This window comes from Vanacampus margaritifer, chromosome 2 (assembly GCF_051991255.1).
Source record: "Vanacampus margaritifer isolate UIUO_Vmar chromosome 2, RoL_Vmar_1.0, whole genome shotgun sequence".
NCBI lineage: Eukaryota > Metazoa > Chordata > Actinopteri > Syngnathiformes > Syngnathidae > Vanacampus > Vanacampus margaritifer.
Genome location: NC_135433.1, coordinates 10,826,344 through 10,843,333, shown reverse-complemented (window position 1 = coordinate 10,843,333; position 16,990 = coordinate 10,826,344). Strand labels below are relative to the sequence as shown.

Below are 16,990 nucleotides of genomic sequence, written 5' to 3'. Positions count from 1 at the left end.
AGCCAGAACAGGCTGGATATGACCTCATCAATTAGGGACTCAATATTTTAATAACACATGCGCAAATGGGATAATAACTTCTAATTGTCATTTCTGATTACTTACATTTTGATGACTTAGTGATCTAATTGGGGATTGCAGTGCCACACTTTCAACAATGCTCATTTGTATTTTTGCTTCATTTGAGTTAAACCATTTGGCATGAATTTACATATATTTATGTTTTATTTTATTTTTATTTTTCCATTTGTCCCTTTATATCAATAACTGCTGCTGCACCCGCTGTCTGCCTGAGGTTGTAAAAGTATGATATTCCAATCTGTGTCCAACTGCACAAAATCCATGCTGTGTGAAAGAGGATGTTAAATGAACATCCATCCATTCAAGAGGTTGACTCAATGACCAGCAACATTATGCAGTGGGGATCGAAAGTTTGGGCAAACTTGGATAAACCTTTGCAGACACGATAAAAGTGTATATGATGGAAATAAAGTCAAACTTTTTTATTTATTTTTTATTTTTACATGTTATAAGAATGTCTCATATGTAATTTGATGCCGTTTGGAGATTTTCTATCTTTCCTTTGCTAGTTAATGTGCATTATTAGAATTTTTTACCTGAGGTGCCCATACTTTCATTCTCCGCTGTAGTTAATACTTTTTATATATATGGAATAATTCCCATTCAAAACCTTAGTGTGAATATAATCATTGTACGTCATGCAAGTAACTGTATGCATTTACAGTATGTTAGTTCATGCAGTACAAAGATACTAGTGCAGTGCTGGAAGTGGGCTCATGGAATTTGATGGTTTCCTTTCTTTGCTATCATGAATATTTGATTCAGCTTACCGTCCCCAGAAGATTCCATCCAAATGAAAGCTAAACAACATCAACAACTACAAGAGCATGCGACAACAGAAGCAGCCTCCAACATAAGTGCTGTGTACATCCATCTCATTAAGCACTGGCCTTGAGTGTGAATGACATACGTGAATATGGAGTATTGTGCATTCTGTGTGTGTGCGTGTGTTTTTAACCTTGTTAGCATATCACAGTGGCCTGATAAAAAGGCAGTTATTATGTCGTTGGATGCAGAAAAAGCCTTTCGACAAAGTTAACTGGTCCTTCCTCTTTGCTGTTTTAAATAAATGTGGCTTTTGGAAGTCATTTATTCACTGTGTCAGTATTATATGATTCTCCTAAAGCTACATTTACTACTAATGGGATTATATCTCAGAGTTTTACTCTACAGAGAGGCACAAGACAGGGATGCCCACCGTCCCCTGTATTATTTGCGATATTTATTGAGCCGCTCGCATTAGCTATACGCCAGGATAGAAGGATCCAAGGAATTCACTCGGGGGTAACAGAACATAAAATTAATCTATATGTCAATGATATTTGACTTTATTCAGAAGAACCTGCTATCTCATTAGGGGAAGCATCTAATTTAGTAACTAAATTCTCACATTTATCAGATTATTCTATCAAGTGGACAAAATCAACACTACTACCTATTACAGAAAATTCATGGAACGCTGCAAGCCAGGACCCACATTACTCTTTTCCTAAAGGTAATTTAAAATACGTAGGCATAAAAATCTCACTTAAATGAACTGATTTAATTCATTTAAACTTCACTCCACTTTTGGATAGCATTCACAGTGACCTGGAGCGCTGGAAGAATCTTCCTATTTCTCTAATAGGATAAATAGCCACCATTGAAATGAAAGTTTTACCCAAAATAAACTATTTTTTCTCAATGATTCCATTTAAACCTACAGCTAACTGGTTCCATACAAAATTTTACTGGAATAAAAAAAAGCAAAGATTAGTCTATCTACTTTTCAGAAAAGTAAATCCAAAGGAGGTCTAGAAGCATCAAATTTTATGCCCTACTATATAGCTAACTAGCTACAATATCTCATTCTATGGGCACAACCCAACAGAGATACCAACTGTTGGCTGGAACTAGAACAGAAGGATTGTAACAACCTCCGACTTTTAGATTTACTCTTCATTACAACATAATTTAAGCGACACAATTGTTTTAAAAACCCAATGATTTTCTCCACACTGACCGCCTGGTGGAAGGCACTAGAAATCACAAAATCCCAATTGGAGCCCTGCGGGCTTTCCCCCATATGGCATAACCCCGACTTTCAACTTAACAATTGTTTTATTTAGGTGTGTGGGAGCAGAAAGGAATTACACATCTCCACCATCTTTTCTCAGATAATATGTTTATATCATATACAAACTTAATAAAAAACAGTATTTTTTTTTACATTATCTAAAGTAAAGTAAAGAAACTAATTCCAACACTTCGGGGTTTGCTCCAAACGCCTGTTTTAGCTAAAGATACTAAAGCTTTCTCAGACAACAACAAAAAACCTATAAAAAATACTTTAGTACACAGATAAAATGTACTTACCCATCTTGAAATGGGAGACAGACTTGTCTATAGCTCCGGAATCTGACTTTTGGATTCAAGTTTGTGATAACGTATTTAAAATGACAAAACACACAAATTTACAACTTATCCATCATAAAATCATTCATAGAACACATATTTCTCAATACATTATGAAGAAAATGGGACTCTCAGACTCCGACATTTGTTTCCAGTGTTAAACACTGTAGACACTTATTTTCATGCTTTATGGTTATGTACTCCGGTTATGCATTTCTGGACTAAAATCTTCGAAAAACTTTCCGATATCTTGGACTGTAGGATACCTTTATCTCCAAGCTTGTGTTTGCTAAGTAACCTAACAACAACTGACTTGCCACAAAAACAATCTCAATCTACACTCGTAGCCCTTGCTATCGCCCAAAAAAACACAATTCTTGTTAATTGGAAAAATAAACAAACTCTGAATATCAGCCAATGGTCTAACCTCCCCATAAATCACATTTTAATGGGAAAAATCTCTGCTTCGAATAAAAACCAACAATCAACATTTATATAAACATGGTCTACGTACATAGAATCTTTCTTTCTAGAATCTAAATCTTGTAACTTGATTCTGCCTGTTAGCCAGAGCCACCACATCGCTATAACTTATATTGCTGCTTCTCTATTTGGCATTTTGTAACTAATGGTTGTGTTTTTATAGTCAGGAACCCAGTTGCTGCCAGCAGGATCGAGTAGACCACATCAAATTACACCTTACAGTCACCAATGGGCACTAAGGGTTAATATTCGGAATCATTGCATGCTTGTTGTTCTGCCTTACGCAGTTTTGCCCATTGTTTATGGTCGGACCCATTTTGGGATGGACGTTATGTTTGCGGATATCCGATATAATGCCCAGTAGTTGTGGCGGGTTTTTGTAGAGACGCCAACAAGCAGAGACCACGCAACAATCCACAAGTGTATGTGCTTCGTCACGCAAAACTTGGTTAGATCTTTGTCTGTAAGTAATATAATTGATGTTTAAGTTTGTGACTATTGATTGATTTGACGCGGCAGTTTATCGTCCGTGTGTTTGTCGCTTGTGGCTGTTGTACGGGTTGAGTTGCCCTCGCTCTAAATGCACGTTGCTGATGTAGTGCTTAGTTAGGCCAATAGAGGGCCTCGTTGTTGCATTTTTGAGCAGGCATTTATTTAGGTCTTGTGTAACACGTAGTGGAAATGTTTGAATGTTTTTCTTTATTTTCTATTGACAAAGAACATTTATAATCTAAGTCTTAATAAGAAAGACACTGTTAATTTGCTGTTTATTATGTGAAAGGCATTAGACATTATACTTTTGTAATGTTCACTTTCTGTTTATTTTTTCAGTCTTACAAACAAACCAAACACATTAAATACAGATACATGGAGAAATGAGTGCAAAGGAATAAAAAACTGAGGGAGGAAAATATCATCCATCCATCCATTTTCTTAACCGCTTATTCCTCACCAGGGGCCCTCTTCGCCCTGCAACTCCCCTACAATTTTAATGCACCCCCACAACTGGGAGGGGAGGGTGAGTCGGGGTGGGGAGCAGACCGCAGTATTAACTCGTGCTGAGGTCCCGGTGGGGTGCCTGGTGGCTCTGCCGTGCCCCCTTCTGCCGCGCTGGGCTTGGGGCGCGGCCCGTGTTGGGGTGGGTGGGGTTTGCTTCGGGCTCCTGGGTTTGCCGCGGCCTTTAGGGCCCTGGGGGGGTTGTGCTTGCTCTGTCCTGGCCAGGATCGACGGCTCCCCTCTTTGGTGGAGGTTTTCATGTATGCCAGATCCACCACACCAGCATCTACCGAAATTCAAACACAATCTGCTTCTTTCTCTGGTCGTTGAATCGGTGGAAGCTGATGTCTGCGGCTCTTACTCTGCTTCATCTATCCTTCCTTCCTTTCCTCAGTCTCTCCTTTGGTCTCATGTGGTCTCCCTAATTTTTGAGAATTTAGATGTTTCTGGGGTTGGTGAAAGATTCTGGTTTGTAACCCTGTGGGTAGTAGGTGTTGTCTGGTCAGTGCTGGATTTCACATTTCTTTCTTTTCTTTTATCCTTCCTCGGGTCTCCTGACAACTTGACGACTAACGGGATTCTGAAGTCTTCAGTTTAGGTGAAGGGTATGGGATTTTTAATACGTTTCATGTGAATTAATGAGCACAAACTCACACACACGCACATTGTGTACACACACACACACAGAAAAAAGAGAGCAATGATAATGACATGTTGGATTACTGAATGAACAATATTGAGCTCTCTCAAAAAACAAAACAAAAAACAAAGGCAATCAACATGGAATGAGGTTATTAATTATCATTATTACAATTATTATTATTATTATTATTATTATTATTATTATAGTGTCTACTATTAAAGTACAGTATTATTATTCAAGTCAATATACAGTATATATATATATAATATATATATATATATATATATATATATATATATATATATATATATATATATATATATAATTACATTATTATTATTATTATTATTATCATGATTATTATATTATATTATAACATTATATACATATATATAACTTTACACTTTAGATTGGCACCACTAATTACTGCTCTTAACGCTGGCCTTCCTTCTTTTTGGCTGCCTAAAATTTGTGAAGAATGTCAATTAAATGCTTCAATGTGAAAGCGCAGATGATTCAGAACACGGTGTGAAATGTACCTGAATGTCCTCATGTTTTTTCAGGATGACTCATTTTTATAAATGAGATGTTCACGGTCCCCCAAGGCTCTTAGAAGGAAAGTGTATCATGAATGTTGCAAAATGAGCATGCACCCTTTAAGGACATTATATTAAACTGGGCACTCAAGTCATTTTTTTGCCCCTTTGGGAACCATAAGAAGAAACATCAACATCACATCAAACAACACATGCCAATGTGTATTAGATTAGCCAGGTTGATTTGAATATGCTGACTGTGTGTGTGTGTGTGTGCGTGTGTGTGTGTGCGCTTGCTGTGGTGTCCTAGTTTTTGCCTTGCACTCTTTGAGGTCAAATAAGGAGCAAACATTCTGCATCGGGGAAGGAAGAATCGTAGCCACAGGCACGCAGGCCTACTCACACACATATTAGAGCACACACACACCACAGCACAATTAATTCATGTTGTAAAATCACATTGGTCATGCTGTCAGGACACATTTTCATAGATGCATTTAAAACAACACCATCGTCCACATAATCAATGACAGTCACTAAACAAACTGCCCGGCAGTTTCCACCCACGGGCTGGTAGGGACAGGGCATAGGCAAACTAGGCGGTCGACTAGGGCGCTATCTAGTGGAGGAGGCGTCAAATTGCAGGGAAAATAAAAAATAAAAAGCTATAAGATACCCCCCTCCATCAGGTTTTCAAAAATAAAATATGTAAAAGACCCTGCTATTATTTGGGTTTTTGCATTTTTGTATTGTGGAATTGCGTTGTTTTATTGTGCTATTATAATATAGTTGATACTTTTATTTTGAAGGATACAGGAAAAGATCTCATAAACCGGTAGGAACTGACGTATGTAACCGACATACTTGGTAACGCCGTCTTCCAAGTACAGAGAAGACGTGTGCGCGCCGCAGGAAATCAGAGAAAACTTAAGTTTACAGCTAATTCAATGAACGATTCTTTAGCACCTGGCTGAAAAGGGAACAAGGCTCGTATTGGAGCAATGTTTCATTGTTTAATTAATGTTGCTATATTTCATGTTCATTGTGTAATTTACTGCATAGTAAAACATTACCGTTTTCGTCCACTGGAGTGTGCTAACGCTCCTTAGTAAATATTTAGCAACGCTAATGCTCAATCTGTCTAAGAATCTGTATTTCTGTATGGTTTATTTTTCTTTTAAGGTAAGGTTAAATTGTTTATTTGCAATATAAATTGTTTCTCAAGAGATTGTCAAGGCTATAAAAGGTAATACATTAAGGCAATTAATTTATAGAATATGGTAGGGTGACCAAAAATGTCCTCTTTTGTGAGGGCAGTTTATTTTCCTACGTCCTGTTGGGGCGTCCGGGGTTTTTATGAATTCATGAAAATGTCCGGTTAGCATTGCGTGACTAATAGTAAGTGAAGTACACTGTAACTGCGACTGGTACCCACAATTTCAAGGCTGGGGCAAGTGTCCTCTTTTATTCGGAACTAGGAATATGGTCACCCTAGTATATGGCTTAAATACGGTAAAAGGATACACAAAACATACCGTTTCAGTTATTAATCGATTTTTTTGTTTATTTGTATTGTAGCTCTTACAATGTGTTCACACAAAGGAAGGTTTAATAAAAGTTGTGAACCATGAGTTGGAGAGACCATCTTTATTTCAACCAAGGATGCTACAAAATGTTATAGAGCATGTACATTTTTATTATTTTACATTTTTACATTACATTATTTATATATGTTATATTACACCGCACATATATTTTATATAATAATTATTTTTTATGACTTCTAGTCCAAATAAATATGAGATCATGACCTGGCACCCTGAATCTGACCTGCTGCTGCTGTTAACAGTGAAAGGTAGGGGGAGGGGTCGCGGATCATCTCAGAGTGTTAGCGCTATTGATGGCTCGCTTATGTTGTTGTCTATACATCAAAAACCTTTACAATGAAAACGTTGCAATGCATTAAGAAAGCGGCGAAAGGAGGAGGAGGAAAAACTGGTCTATAACAATAAACATCAAAATAGCGTAAATTTTCGTACATTTTTCAAAGTTTCCCGTCAATTGTTAACAAAATGGGCGTCTGTCATTGACCTCATTATTTTTATTACTTTTTATATGTATCTTACACAAATATATTGTATATAGTTTGAAAATATTTTGTAGTTAATAATGTCAGCACAAATTACACTAAACAGTTGTATTGCACTGTACTTATGCTTTTTATTTTTTATTACTTGTAATTGGTGGTGGTGGGGGGGGCTACAAGTTCCATTTTCGCCTAGGGCACCAAATCACTTAGGGCCAAATCACCTGGGTGGGGAACAGCACACACGCACATGAAGACCTGAAAACGATCCACACAAAACGTATCTACTTGAGCGATATGACGTCTGGATGAGTGTTGATGTCACTTAAAGAAAAGAACAAACATAAGGGCAGAGGAGAGAGGGGGTGTCACGTACCATCACTGTAGCGAGGTCAGTGTGTGATGACATAGCCAAGATGGACACGACTGCCAGCAGGTCTGTACGTACGCGCGCTTTGGGAAGGCCAGATATCATGGGACCTGACGTGGGCTCGGGGTTTATGTCTGATTGACTGTCAGAAGCACTCTGGTTGTCCTGACAACGGCTGTCCCTGCGGGACACCGGCGGCCTTAGCTCGGTAGAGGAGCAAACTGCGACACTGAAATTTCTAAAGCTCTGCTTTGCCGCTCACGCTGATATCATTGTTTTGTCACAGCATTTAATCGTTGTTTTGGGTAAATCTGCGATCAGGATTGGACACCCCGCAGGATAAGGACTCATTATTTCTGCAGGGGAGAGTCAACAGTGTGAAAATGATTTGTTGGTATAAATTGGCAAGAGAACATTTGGATCACAAAGCAATGGTATATTTGAGTTGGTATTTGCACTAATTTCTCTTCATAGCCATAACCTGATTGATTTTGACACCTGATCTAACATTTTCAAACATCAAAAGGGTCAATATACCGAGCTGGTCCTCACTGCTTATCTGAGCTGGGAGTCCACAATCTTTTTTTCACTTGAGAATTGTTTCGACCCAATTTGAATACATTTCATGCACAAATTCTGATAACCTGCATCCGGATTTTTTTTCTCAACTGTTTTAATTACTCTTTAGGCATGAAAAAAATAATTACCTTCATTTTTTTTTTTTTTACATACATTTTTCAAGGAGTTGCTGAAATGTCCACTAGGGTGGATAATGTGCAATTGAGCAACTGATGAAATATGTTTGTAAGAACGGAATAAATAGAAAATAATAATGTAAAAACTATGGAAAATTATAGATTTTTTAACTCTTTGACTGCCAGACGTTTTTAAAAACGGGTTGTCGCCAGTGCCAGCCGATTTAAGCATTTTGAGTGATCTTTCAAGGTCCACAGAAAATGTTGTGTTTGGACTATGGAAACACACATCCGACCAAATGAAAGATTGGACTCTCATCTTTCATCAGAAAAAAAAAGTTTGTTTCTACCTTATTCCGTTCTTCAGTAATCAACAATAGAAAATGGTTACTTTCACCGAAATTTTCTGTTTTGAAACAAAAAACGGAGAAAAAGAGCTTTTTGTGAAACGATGTTATTTCATGCACTCTAGTAAATTGTACACTTCTTTTTGTCCATGAATGATGCCACAAACATCTAAATAGTGCTTTACTTCTGTAAAACGCTTTCACCAACAATGAAAAAGTGTTTTTTGATTGCAAAATGCGTTTATTTCCATTCAACAGTGTAACAATTTGACAAAACAATTTTGCAAACTATTTACAAATGTGTGCAACTGTGGTACTACTTACAATTATGTGGATGTTTCAAATACAGTTTTTCTTTTTGTAACGCTCTCCTGCGTGCAAGGAGACGCCAGGACTCGCACAACAGTTTACTTTCACTTTCACATTGGTCCGTTTTGCGTGCAAACGTTACACTTTCTTGACGGCCTTTTTTTCCGGGGAATAAAAAGCAAGTAGCAGACTGTACACACTTCCTCCGATGAATATGCATTGGACTCGGGGCACTCTCCGTCGTCCGATCGAACGTCCGCCTGTGCGTGCTCGGTTGCGCTCCTCGTTACGACACCGTCATAGCCGCCGCGTCAGCGGTTCCAATTTCGCCGTCAAGCTCTGATTCACCTTCATCATCATCGTCATCAATGTACTCTTTTTGCGTTGGTCGATGCCTTTTGTCTTGTAAGTGTAGAGCTGCTTGCAAACGCTCGCCATTGCCCGTTCCCTCCTCCATCTAGCTCCATCTAACGTCTTCTACTGCCGCGTCAATGCTTTCCAACCACGGAGTCACCATCATCTTCATCATCGATAATGATCATCGTCATCAACAATGTGCTCTTTTAGCGATGCTTTTGGTCTTTGAAAAAAACGGCTCTGGCGTTAGCTCCTCGCGACCGGCCGCCATTTTTCCTTTGTTTTCCATTCTGATCTCCTGCTCAACGCTCTAGCTCCGCCTCTACTGACACCCACCCGATCTTGTCAAAAGAGAGTCATCGCTGCCCTCTAGGGGCCAAAAATAGTCATTAGGCTCACGAGACCTGCTTAAAACTTTCAGGAGAGCTCCGCAAGCCTTCCCAGCACCCGTTTCAAAAAAAAAATAAAAAAAATGGGAGGACGTCTTTTAACGTCTTTGGCGCTCCTCCGTAGGTTTTTGCAGAACGTCATTTAACGTCTTTGGCAGTAAAGAGTTAACATTGTGTTCACATATTTTTAACAAATGTCAAAACCACTACATGTATTGCAAAAACATTTACTGTACCCAAAGAAAAATGAACTTTTTATGAAGTACAGATAGTAATTTAAATTTTTCTTGCAACCATTTATCATCACCTGCAGGTTTTGCTAGCATGTTTTAAATCTGACCACTACAAAACATAAGGACCAGGATCTTTACTCTCATATGAGGACTAAAAGCCATAAAATATTCCTATAATAAAAATTAAATGATGATTTAAAGAAAAAAAAAATACTGCAGATGAAGTATTTTCAATAGCAACAAAGTTACAGCAACAGTAAGTTGTAGTCACTATAAAGCTAATGATGTCCAAAGTCCAATTTAGTGGACTCATTATCAATTGCCATTTTCTCAAATTACAAAATCAATACTTGGATGTTTTAACAATTATATTACTCCTTAGTTGTTGCTTGATGTCCCAATATATTTTTTTTACTTGCAAGGGCCTCCAGAAATAGAAGGAATAGACACTTATTCCTTCCATGCACGTCACATCAGAACTTCTGTCGGGCATTTTGTTGTCTGTCTTTTTTTTTGCACTTACAAACGTTGACCACTGATGGCAGCGTATGTCAAGACTACACTAGTGTCCACTGGAGTGGCTAATGGCCAACTGTGGCAAAAAGATTCATTTATATAGGAGCGAACAACTTTTAATAGCTCTCCACTCTAGTTAATGTCTGTGTGCCCAAGCATTCCCATACGATTAAAGCATAATGAAAATGGCCAAAAGCAAACATCACTGGAGAGCTTCTTCGGAGAAAGGAAAGTGCACTCGATGAATTTCAACAAAAAGAATGCCACATTTGATAGGAACACCAAAAGCCTTTTTAACAACAGTTGATTCACATATTTCAAGTCTGCTCTGTTTAATTTTGTGGCTTCAGGTGTCACGTTTATCTTCCTTCACACCCACAAGGGACTACATGCAAGCCTCCCATCATGGTGAGTGGTAATATATTAACTATCATCTTTTCATATTGTTATTATTTCCTGGAGCAACAAGAAAACTTTTATAGCAACATATTTCAAAAAAATACACCATAAAATGACAAATGACTGTCAATGAAGAACAGATATTTATTTGTTATCTTTGTTCCTCGAAGTTTTTTTTCACCATTAGTATGCGGAGACGAACACAGACGGCAATTATTATTGTGGAACTATAATAATTTTGTAGTAATATTAATGGCAGTTACTAAGATACTGTATAATAATTGCCTCACATTATAATTAGGCTTTCCACGATCTGGATTTTTCAGCGATCAGTGAGTTTGAAAAACTGGAGCAATGTATGTCTTTAAACAACTAATATTTATGCTAGAGTCAACCACCTCCATTCGCAGGTGTCTTGTCCAGCAAAAAAAGCACAAAAAAAAAAGCACAAATAATTGACGCAGGATATTATTTCAATCAATGACGTCATTGATTAATCGGGCAAACTTAGTCATTTTAGCCAATCCAGCTAATTACATTGGTTGTTGTAAAGTCTAATTATAATATTTAAATCTAATACTGTAACACATGAAATGTAATGCGTCTTGTTATGCAGGATGGATTTTTAAAAATCCTTCTCAAATAGTAGGGAGGGTCCCCTTGTAATGCAAGGGTGGTGTGTTTCACCCAGGGAACATGTTTTTTGTTTTTTATCCCTATAAAATAAATAAAGAATAAAGTTAATTGCACCTACATAACAGTAGGTGGCATTGGAACTCTTATTTAATTTTTGTTGGAATTTCAGACAAATTGATGCACTTAAAATTTTTGTATTACAGAGTAAAAAACTATGTTAATAAAGTTGCTCTTTGTTGTAAGTTGATCTATATTTATTTATTTTTATCTTTTCTTTAATATTAGTAAGGCTACAATGCTATGTAGAGGTGTACTTGGGGGTGTGAAATGTTTTCTTCTTACAAGGGGTGCGTAACAAAAAATAATTAAGAAGCACGCTTGAATTATATTATTTTAATGCGCACGTGGAAATATGAAGGTGATGTAAATGGGTTTGTCTGGCCTATGTTGTTCAATCGTACTCCAAAGTGGTTATTATAATATTGATAAAGTCCTACGAACGTTGAAGAGGAATACATTTATTTGTCCTCTTTGCGTGTTCCAAAAATATCAAGACAGATTTAATGTAAGAAAAAACACCTTTGCAAGATGATTTATTTTAAAAAAAAAACAGAGATCTCTGGACATAGTGACAGACTCCAAACATCACGTAACAGGTGGAATTTCAGAGTGCCGAATGTGTGTCTTCCGCGTGGCAAATGGCTTCTTATAGTTAAACAGACCGCCTCTCTTTCATTTGTAGACAAAACATACTCTCTGGGTACTTTTCCGTGAGCGATGGCGCAAACAGAGTCAGGGGTGTGTGTGTTCGAAGCAGATTCTGTTCTCAAGGACCAAATGTGTTTTCGCACAGAACACTGAGAAGGAATTTTTTTTAGACTAAACAATATGTTCCAGCTTAGTTTAAGGTCAAATTATACTGAGTTCAACACTATCTCACATCTATAAAACATTTCGACATTGTTAATATAAAGAATTAAAATGTTAATAATGTATAACAATGGTTAATATATGAAATAAAGAATTTAAATGTTAATAATATCTAACAACGTGCACGTGTGCGCTTATGAGAGAGGAACAGAGAGTGATGTGATGACAACAAGAAAAAGTGTTGTTACTGGCAGGCTGGACAAGGAATGTGGGTTTGCAAAGTTGACACTGAATTGGTTGAGCCTGGGAGCTTGGCTACTTGAAAAGAAGACCTCGGTTCAAAAAATATTGGGCACCGTTGGACTATAGTTTGGGAACAAATGAGCCATTTGCTCCGATGTGATATCATCAATGTGTCTGCCTGCTATTGATTTATGTTGCTGCTCCTCAGAGAACATGTCCCATTTGCACATCAGCACAGTGTGGCAGGATCTCATATTGCGTTACAGGATTGCAGGAGGCATATTGATACAAACTTTATTGGAAATGAATGGCATAGGAATGACTGTTTGATTTGTTAGCTACAGCATCATATTTAGGTAAGAAGATCTTGATCCCCATGTAAAGTACATTCAGTATTACTGCTAATAACAATTTCAGCTCAAGTGTGTGTTTACATTTTGTGTGTACACATTGTCTTCTCTCATTTCTTTCCATTTGGCTGGGAATAGTCCCATTAAAAGGTGATTCTGCTGCCTCAGTGTGTTATTTTCAGGCTTGGATAATGAAGCCGCAGGAGAGCCACATTCGGAGCAGAATTAAATCATTTTTCTTTCTTCTCACAAACATGTACTACACGCGCACACACCCATTCAATCATTTGACCTGTAACTTCACTCTGTACCAATGAGAATGTGCCTGATGCGCAGCTCAGTCCAGGCTACTGTCTATAAATAGCATACATTTAGAGTAAGAGTGGACTGGGCATCACAAAGATTAATGACTCCACTCAACATGCATTTGACCAGTTTTTGTTCCCTCCTTTACCCCCCTCTTGCTGATCGTTTTCAAGCAGTGTCCTGTTGTCTTGTCACACCAAAACTATGCTTGTGCTTGGGCAGCCATGGCTGTTTGACTGAGACTTATTAAGTGCGCTGTGCATTTTTGTTGCAGCCGGTGTCTAACTTACAGTCCCCTCATTTGTGGTGAAGTTTTTTCACACTTTAAAAATCTCGCTTGGCAATCACATCCTGTCACATTTACTATTCATATATCTCTACATTGTCTCACCACCAGCCCATTTTTTTTGCGTGATGGCCCGAAAGGGGACCGCCGTGGCTGCTGGGAGTGTAGTGTAAAAGTTGCCTGAGGTTGAATACAATACTTATCCTAACAAGTGAGTAACCAGAGACTATTGATAAAGCACATACATTTTCTGTTTGATCAAATACGATATTTAAGTAATGAGTATCTTAAAATAAGCACAATGACCTTGTCCAGAAATTAAATTTTAAGTAAAAAATAACTTGTTAGAGCAAAATAAGCACATTTAGATTAAATTTAAGAAATTATATCTTACTTAAGATTTCAGTAGGGTACTTGAGCGCCATTTATTTAATTTTTTATTTATTAATTTATTTAATGCATCTGTTTTATTTTGTCAAAACAGTTCATAAATGTTTTTGTTGTAACAAGGAAGCTATCATCATTATGAAAAATGCATGCAGAAAATATTTTGATTCCAAATGGTCTGCATGGATGACCCCAGAGGTATTTGACTAGATATTAGACTTTCTACTCCACATGTGTGGCAGAATTGTGCAATATCCTCATGATGTTTCCATTATTGTCTCTCTTCTTCCCTCACCCTCATAAACACTTGGATGATGCTGAGTAAACACATTTCTTTTTAAAATTTCATTTGGAAAAAAAAAATCTTATTTCTCCAAGCCAAGAATTGCTGAGCGTGCACAGCATACAACATGCACACATCCCCTCAAAAGAACACCTGGACCTTACTGTTAGCAAACATTCTGCTCAGCTGGCAAGTGCTTCACTTAAAAGAGCTTCTAAACATGCAAGAGAAGGACCACAGATGCTTGCCTCACACAATATTGTCAACCAGGCGAGCCTCAAGCTCGCTATTTTGCTCAATTTCACTGCTAAGGGATTAACAATGCTCCTATTGCAAAAAACAAGAACACTCAGAAACTGCTTTTGTCACCTGTGACTTCAATTAATGAACATCTACAATCTAAGATGGCCACAAATTACAAGTCTTCCCCTTCTAAATATTCAAAGTAAAACCCCATGTCATGATTAGTATCAGCTGTGCTGTTTCCGTTGCAGTTGCTGGGGAGACAGCTGGTGGGCGGAGCCCGCCACACTCACCTGTAACCGTTAGCTCATCAGGCCAAGTTAAAAGCCTGAGAGAAACAGCAAGGAGTGTCGGGATATTCCTCTGTGACACTACTCACTTGACCCGACTGGTAAACGCTTATCCGAGAACCAGCTGCTGATCTCCATGACTTACCTTTTTGCTGCCACTGTGCATGCTTTTGAGTTTGTTTACTATCCGCCTGTGTGCGTGAGTTTGTGTTTCCTTTTGTCCGCCTGTGTGCGTGATTTTGTGTTTTCATTTTGTACTATTATTAAATCTAAGTTATCCGCATCCCTGCCCTGGCTCGCCTTCCTCTCTGCATCTGGGTCCTCCTTTCTCAAGCCGTGACAGAATATCCCGACCAGTTATGGACCCCGCAGATCCCAACAGCCTGTGCCAGGCCATGGCCAGCCATGGGCGCTTACTCGGACAGCACGAACTATATTTCCGCGAGCTGAAGGAGGCACTGTCGACGCTGACCGCCCAGATCGGGTCGCTCACCTTGAAGGTGGAGCAGAGGCCAGAATCCACGGCAGCAGAGGACTTGCGTGCAGCCGTGGCGTCACCTGTCGTCTCCACGTCCCAATCAGCTGGCAATGCTGTAGCTCGGGAACCCAATATTCCTCATCCTCCCCGCTACGCTGGCCAAATTGGGGGTTGCGACCAATTCCTTCATCAGTACAGCCTGGTTCTAGATCAACAGCCGCACACCTTCCCGACTGATGGCGCCAAGGTCGCTTTCGTAATGAGCCTACTTTCCGGCCAGGCGGCGCTATGGGCGATGGCGGTGAGTAAAGCCAATCCTGAGCTCCGAGCTTCATTTTCTGCCTTCCTGGAGGAATTTAGGAACGTTTTCAACCACCCCGTAAAAGGGAAGGAGGCGGGCAGCCGCCTGCTGGACCTCCGACAGGCCGACTTGTCCGTGGCAGAGTACTCCATCTCCTTCCGGGTTTTGGCCGCCGAGAGCCATTTCAACGAAGCGGCGCTGTGTGGTATCTTCCGGCGGGGACTCAGCCCGCGAATCAAGGATGAGCTGGCAGCACGGGACGAGACTTCCGGTCTAGAAGAATTCCTTAACCTGGCCATCCGCTTGGACAATAGATTGCGGGAGCGACGGCGGGAGCGGGAGGAGGACCGACGACCAAAGGAGGCAGACACGGCTGCTTCACCGTTTTCGACCACGTCCGCGGGGCGCTTCTTCGGCGCCTCGCCTCCCGACGCCTCGTGGCGACGCCCTCCGACGGGAGATGGTATCGAGCCAATGCAGCTGGGGGGAGGACGGCTCCCTGCGGCGGAACACAGGAACCGATGGAGAAATCAGGCGTGCCAATATTGTGGTCGGCTCGGACACCAATTGGCCACGTGTTGGAGGCGGCCGGATAGACGTCGGGACATCGCACCCGTTCCAGCTGCAACCACTCAACCCCAACGAAACGACCAGTGTGAGTACTCTCAGTCTCCAGGAGCATGTGATCCTAACAGTCCATTGGACACTAAAAGACTACAACTGTCGGGAGAAATGACTTGGGGTGGGGTGAATGTAAAAATGACGGCGTTGGTGGACTCGGGGGCGGATGATTGTATTATCGACCCGAAAATTGTCAACATCCTAAAATGTCCGGTGATTAGACTCGAGAAAACAAAGGAGATGTATGACCTTAATGGGCGCCTCTTGGGGGTGATTACCCATAGAACAGAGGGTCTACACCTGCGCTTATCAGGAAATCACGTGGAGACTAGACAGTTTTTTATTATGCCCTCCCGGTCAGCCCCAGTGGTCCTGGGTCTGACTTGGCTGGCCAGGCACAACCCAGACATAAACTGGGGCAGGCCTAGGTTAGAGAGGTGGAGCTTGTTTTGTCACTCCCATTGCCTGCGGTCAGCGGTGGACTACCACGGTGGCCCAGCGAAGGAAACTGGGGAATCAATTAACCTGGAAAATGTGCCAGCGGAATATCACGATTTACGGGAGGTGTTTAGTAAAGACCGGGCCTTATCTCTCCCTCCACATCGGCCTTATGATTGCGCGATAGAATTGCTTACCGGCGCACCGCTGCCTAGTACACGCCTATACCAAATAGCTAAGCCGGAACTCCAAGCCCTTAAGGAGTATGTCACAACATCGCTGGCTGCCGGTCTTATTCGGCCTTCCAAGTCACCGCTAGGGGCAGGATTTTTCTTTGTGGGAAAAAAAAGACAAGACCCTTCGCCCCTGCATCGATTTCCGTGGTTTGAACGATATTACAATTAAAAACAAATACCCATTGCCA

The 16,990-nt window shown here is 40.0% G+C and overlaps 1 protein-coding gene across 1 annotated transcript; it reads left to right on the top strand.

The window, feature by feature from the left end:
* The first annotated feature begins 15,003 nt into the window (after positions 1–15,003).
* Positions 15,004–15,822, top strand: LOC144044685 (uncharacterized). Its single transcript, XM_077559256.1, has 2 exons — positions 15,004–15,507; positions 15,593–15,822. The coding sequence occupies exons 1-2, from the start codon at positions 15,088–15,090 to the stop codon at positions 15,782–15,784; spliced, it is 612 nt and encodes a 203-aa protein (XP_077415382.1). The 5' UTR covers positions 15,004–15,087; the 3' UTR covers positions 15,785–15,822.
* Positions 15,823–16,990: the final 1,168 nt, after the last annotated feature.

Excerpts from the sequence above, each read along its gene's own strand:
- LOC144044685 (XM_077559256.1), top strand. The coding sequence starts at position 15,088 with ATGGACCCCGCAGATCCCAACAGCCTGTGCCAGGCCATGGCCAGCCAT. Across the intron at positions 15,508-15,592 it reads CGGCGCTATGGGCGATGGCG|GGAAGGAGGCGGGCAGCCGC; the intron begins GTGAGTAAAGCC and ends ACCCCGTAAAAG.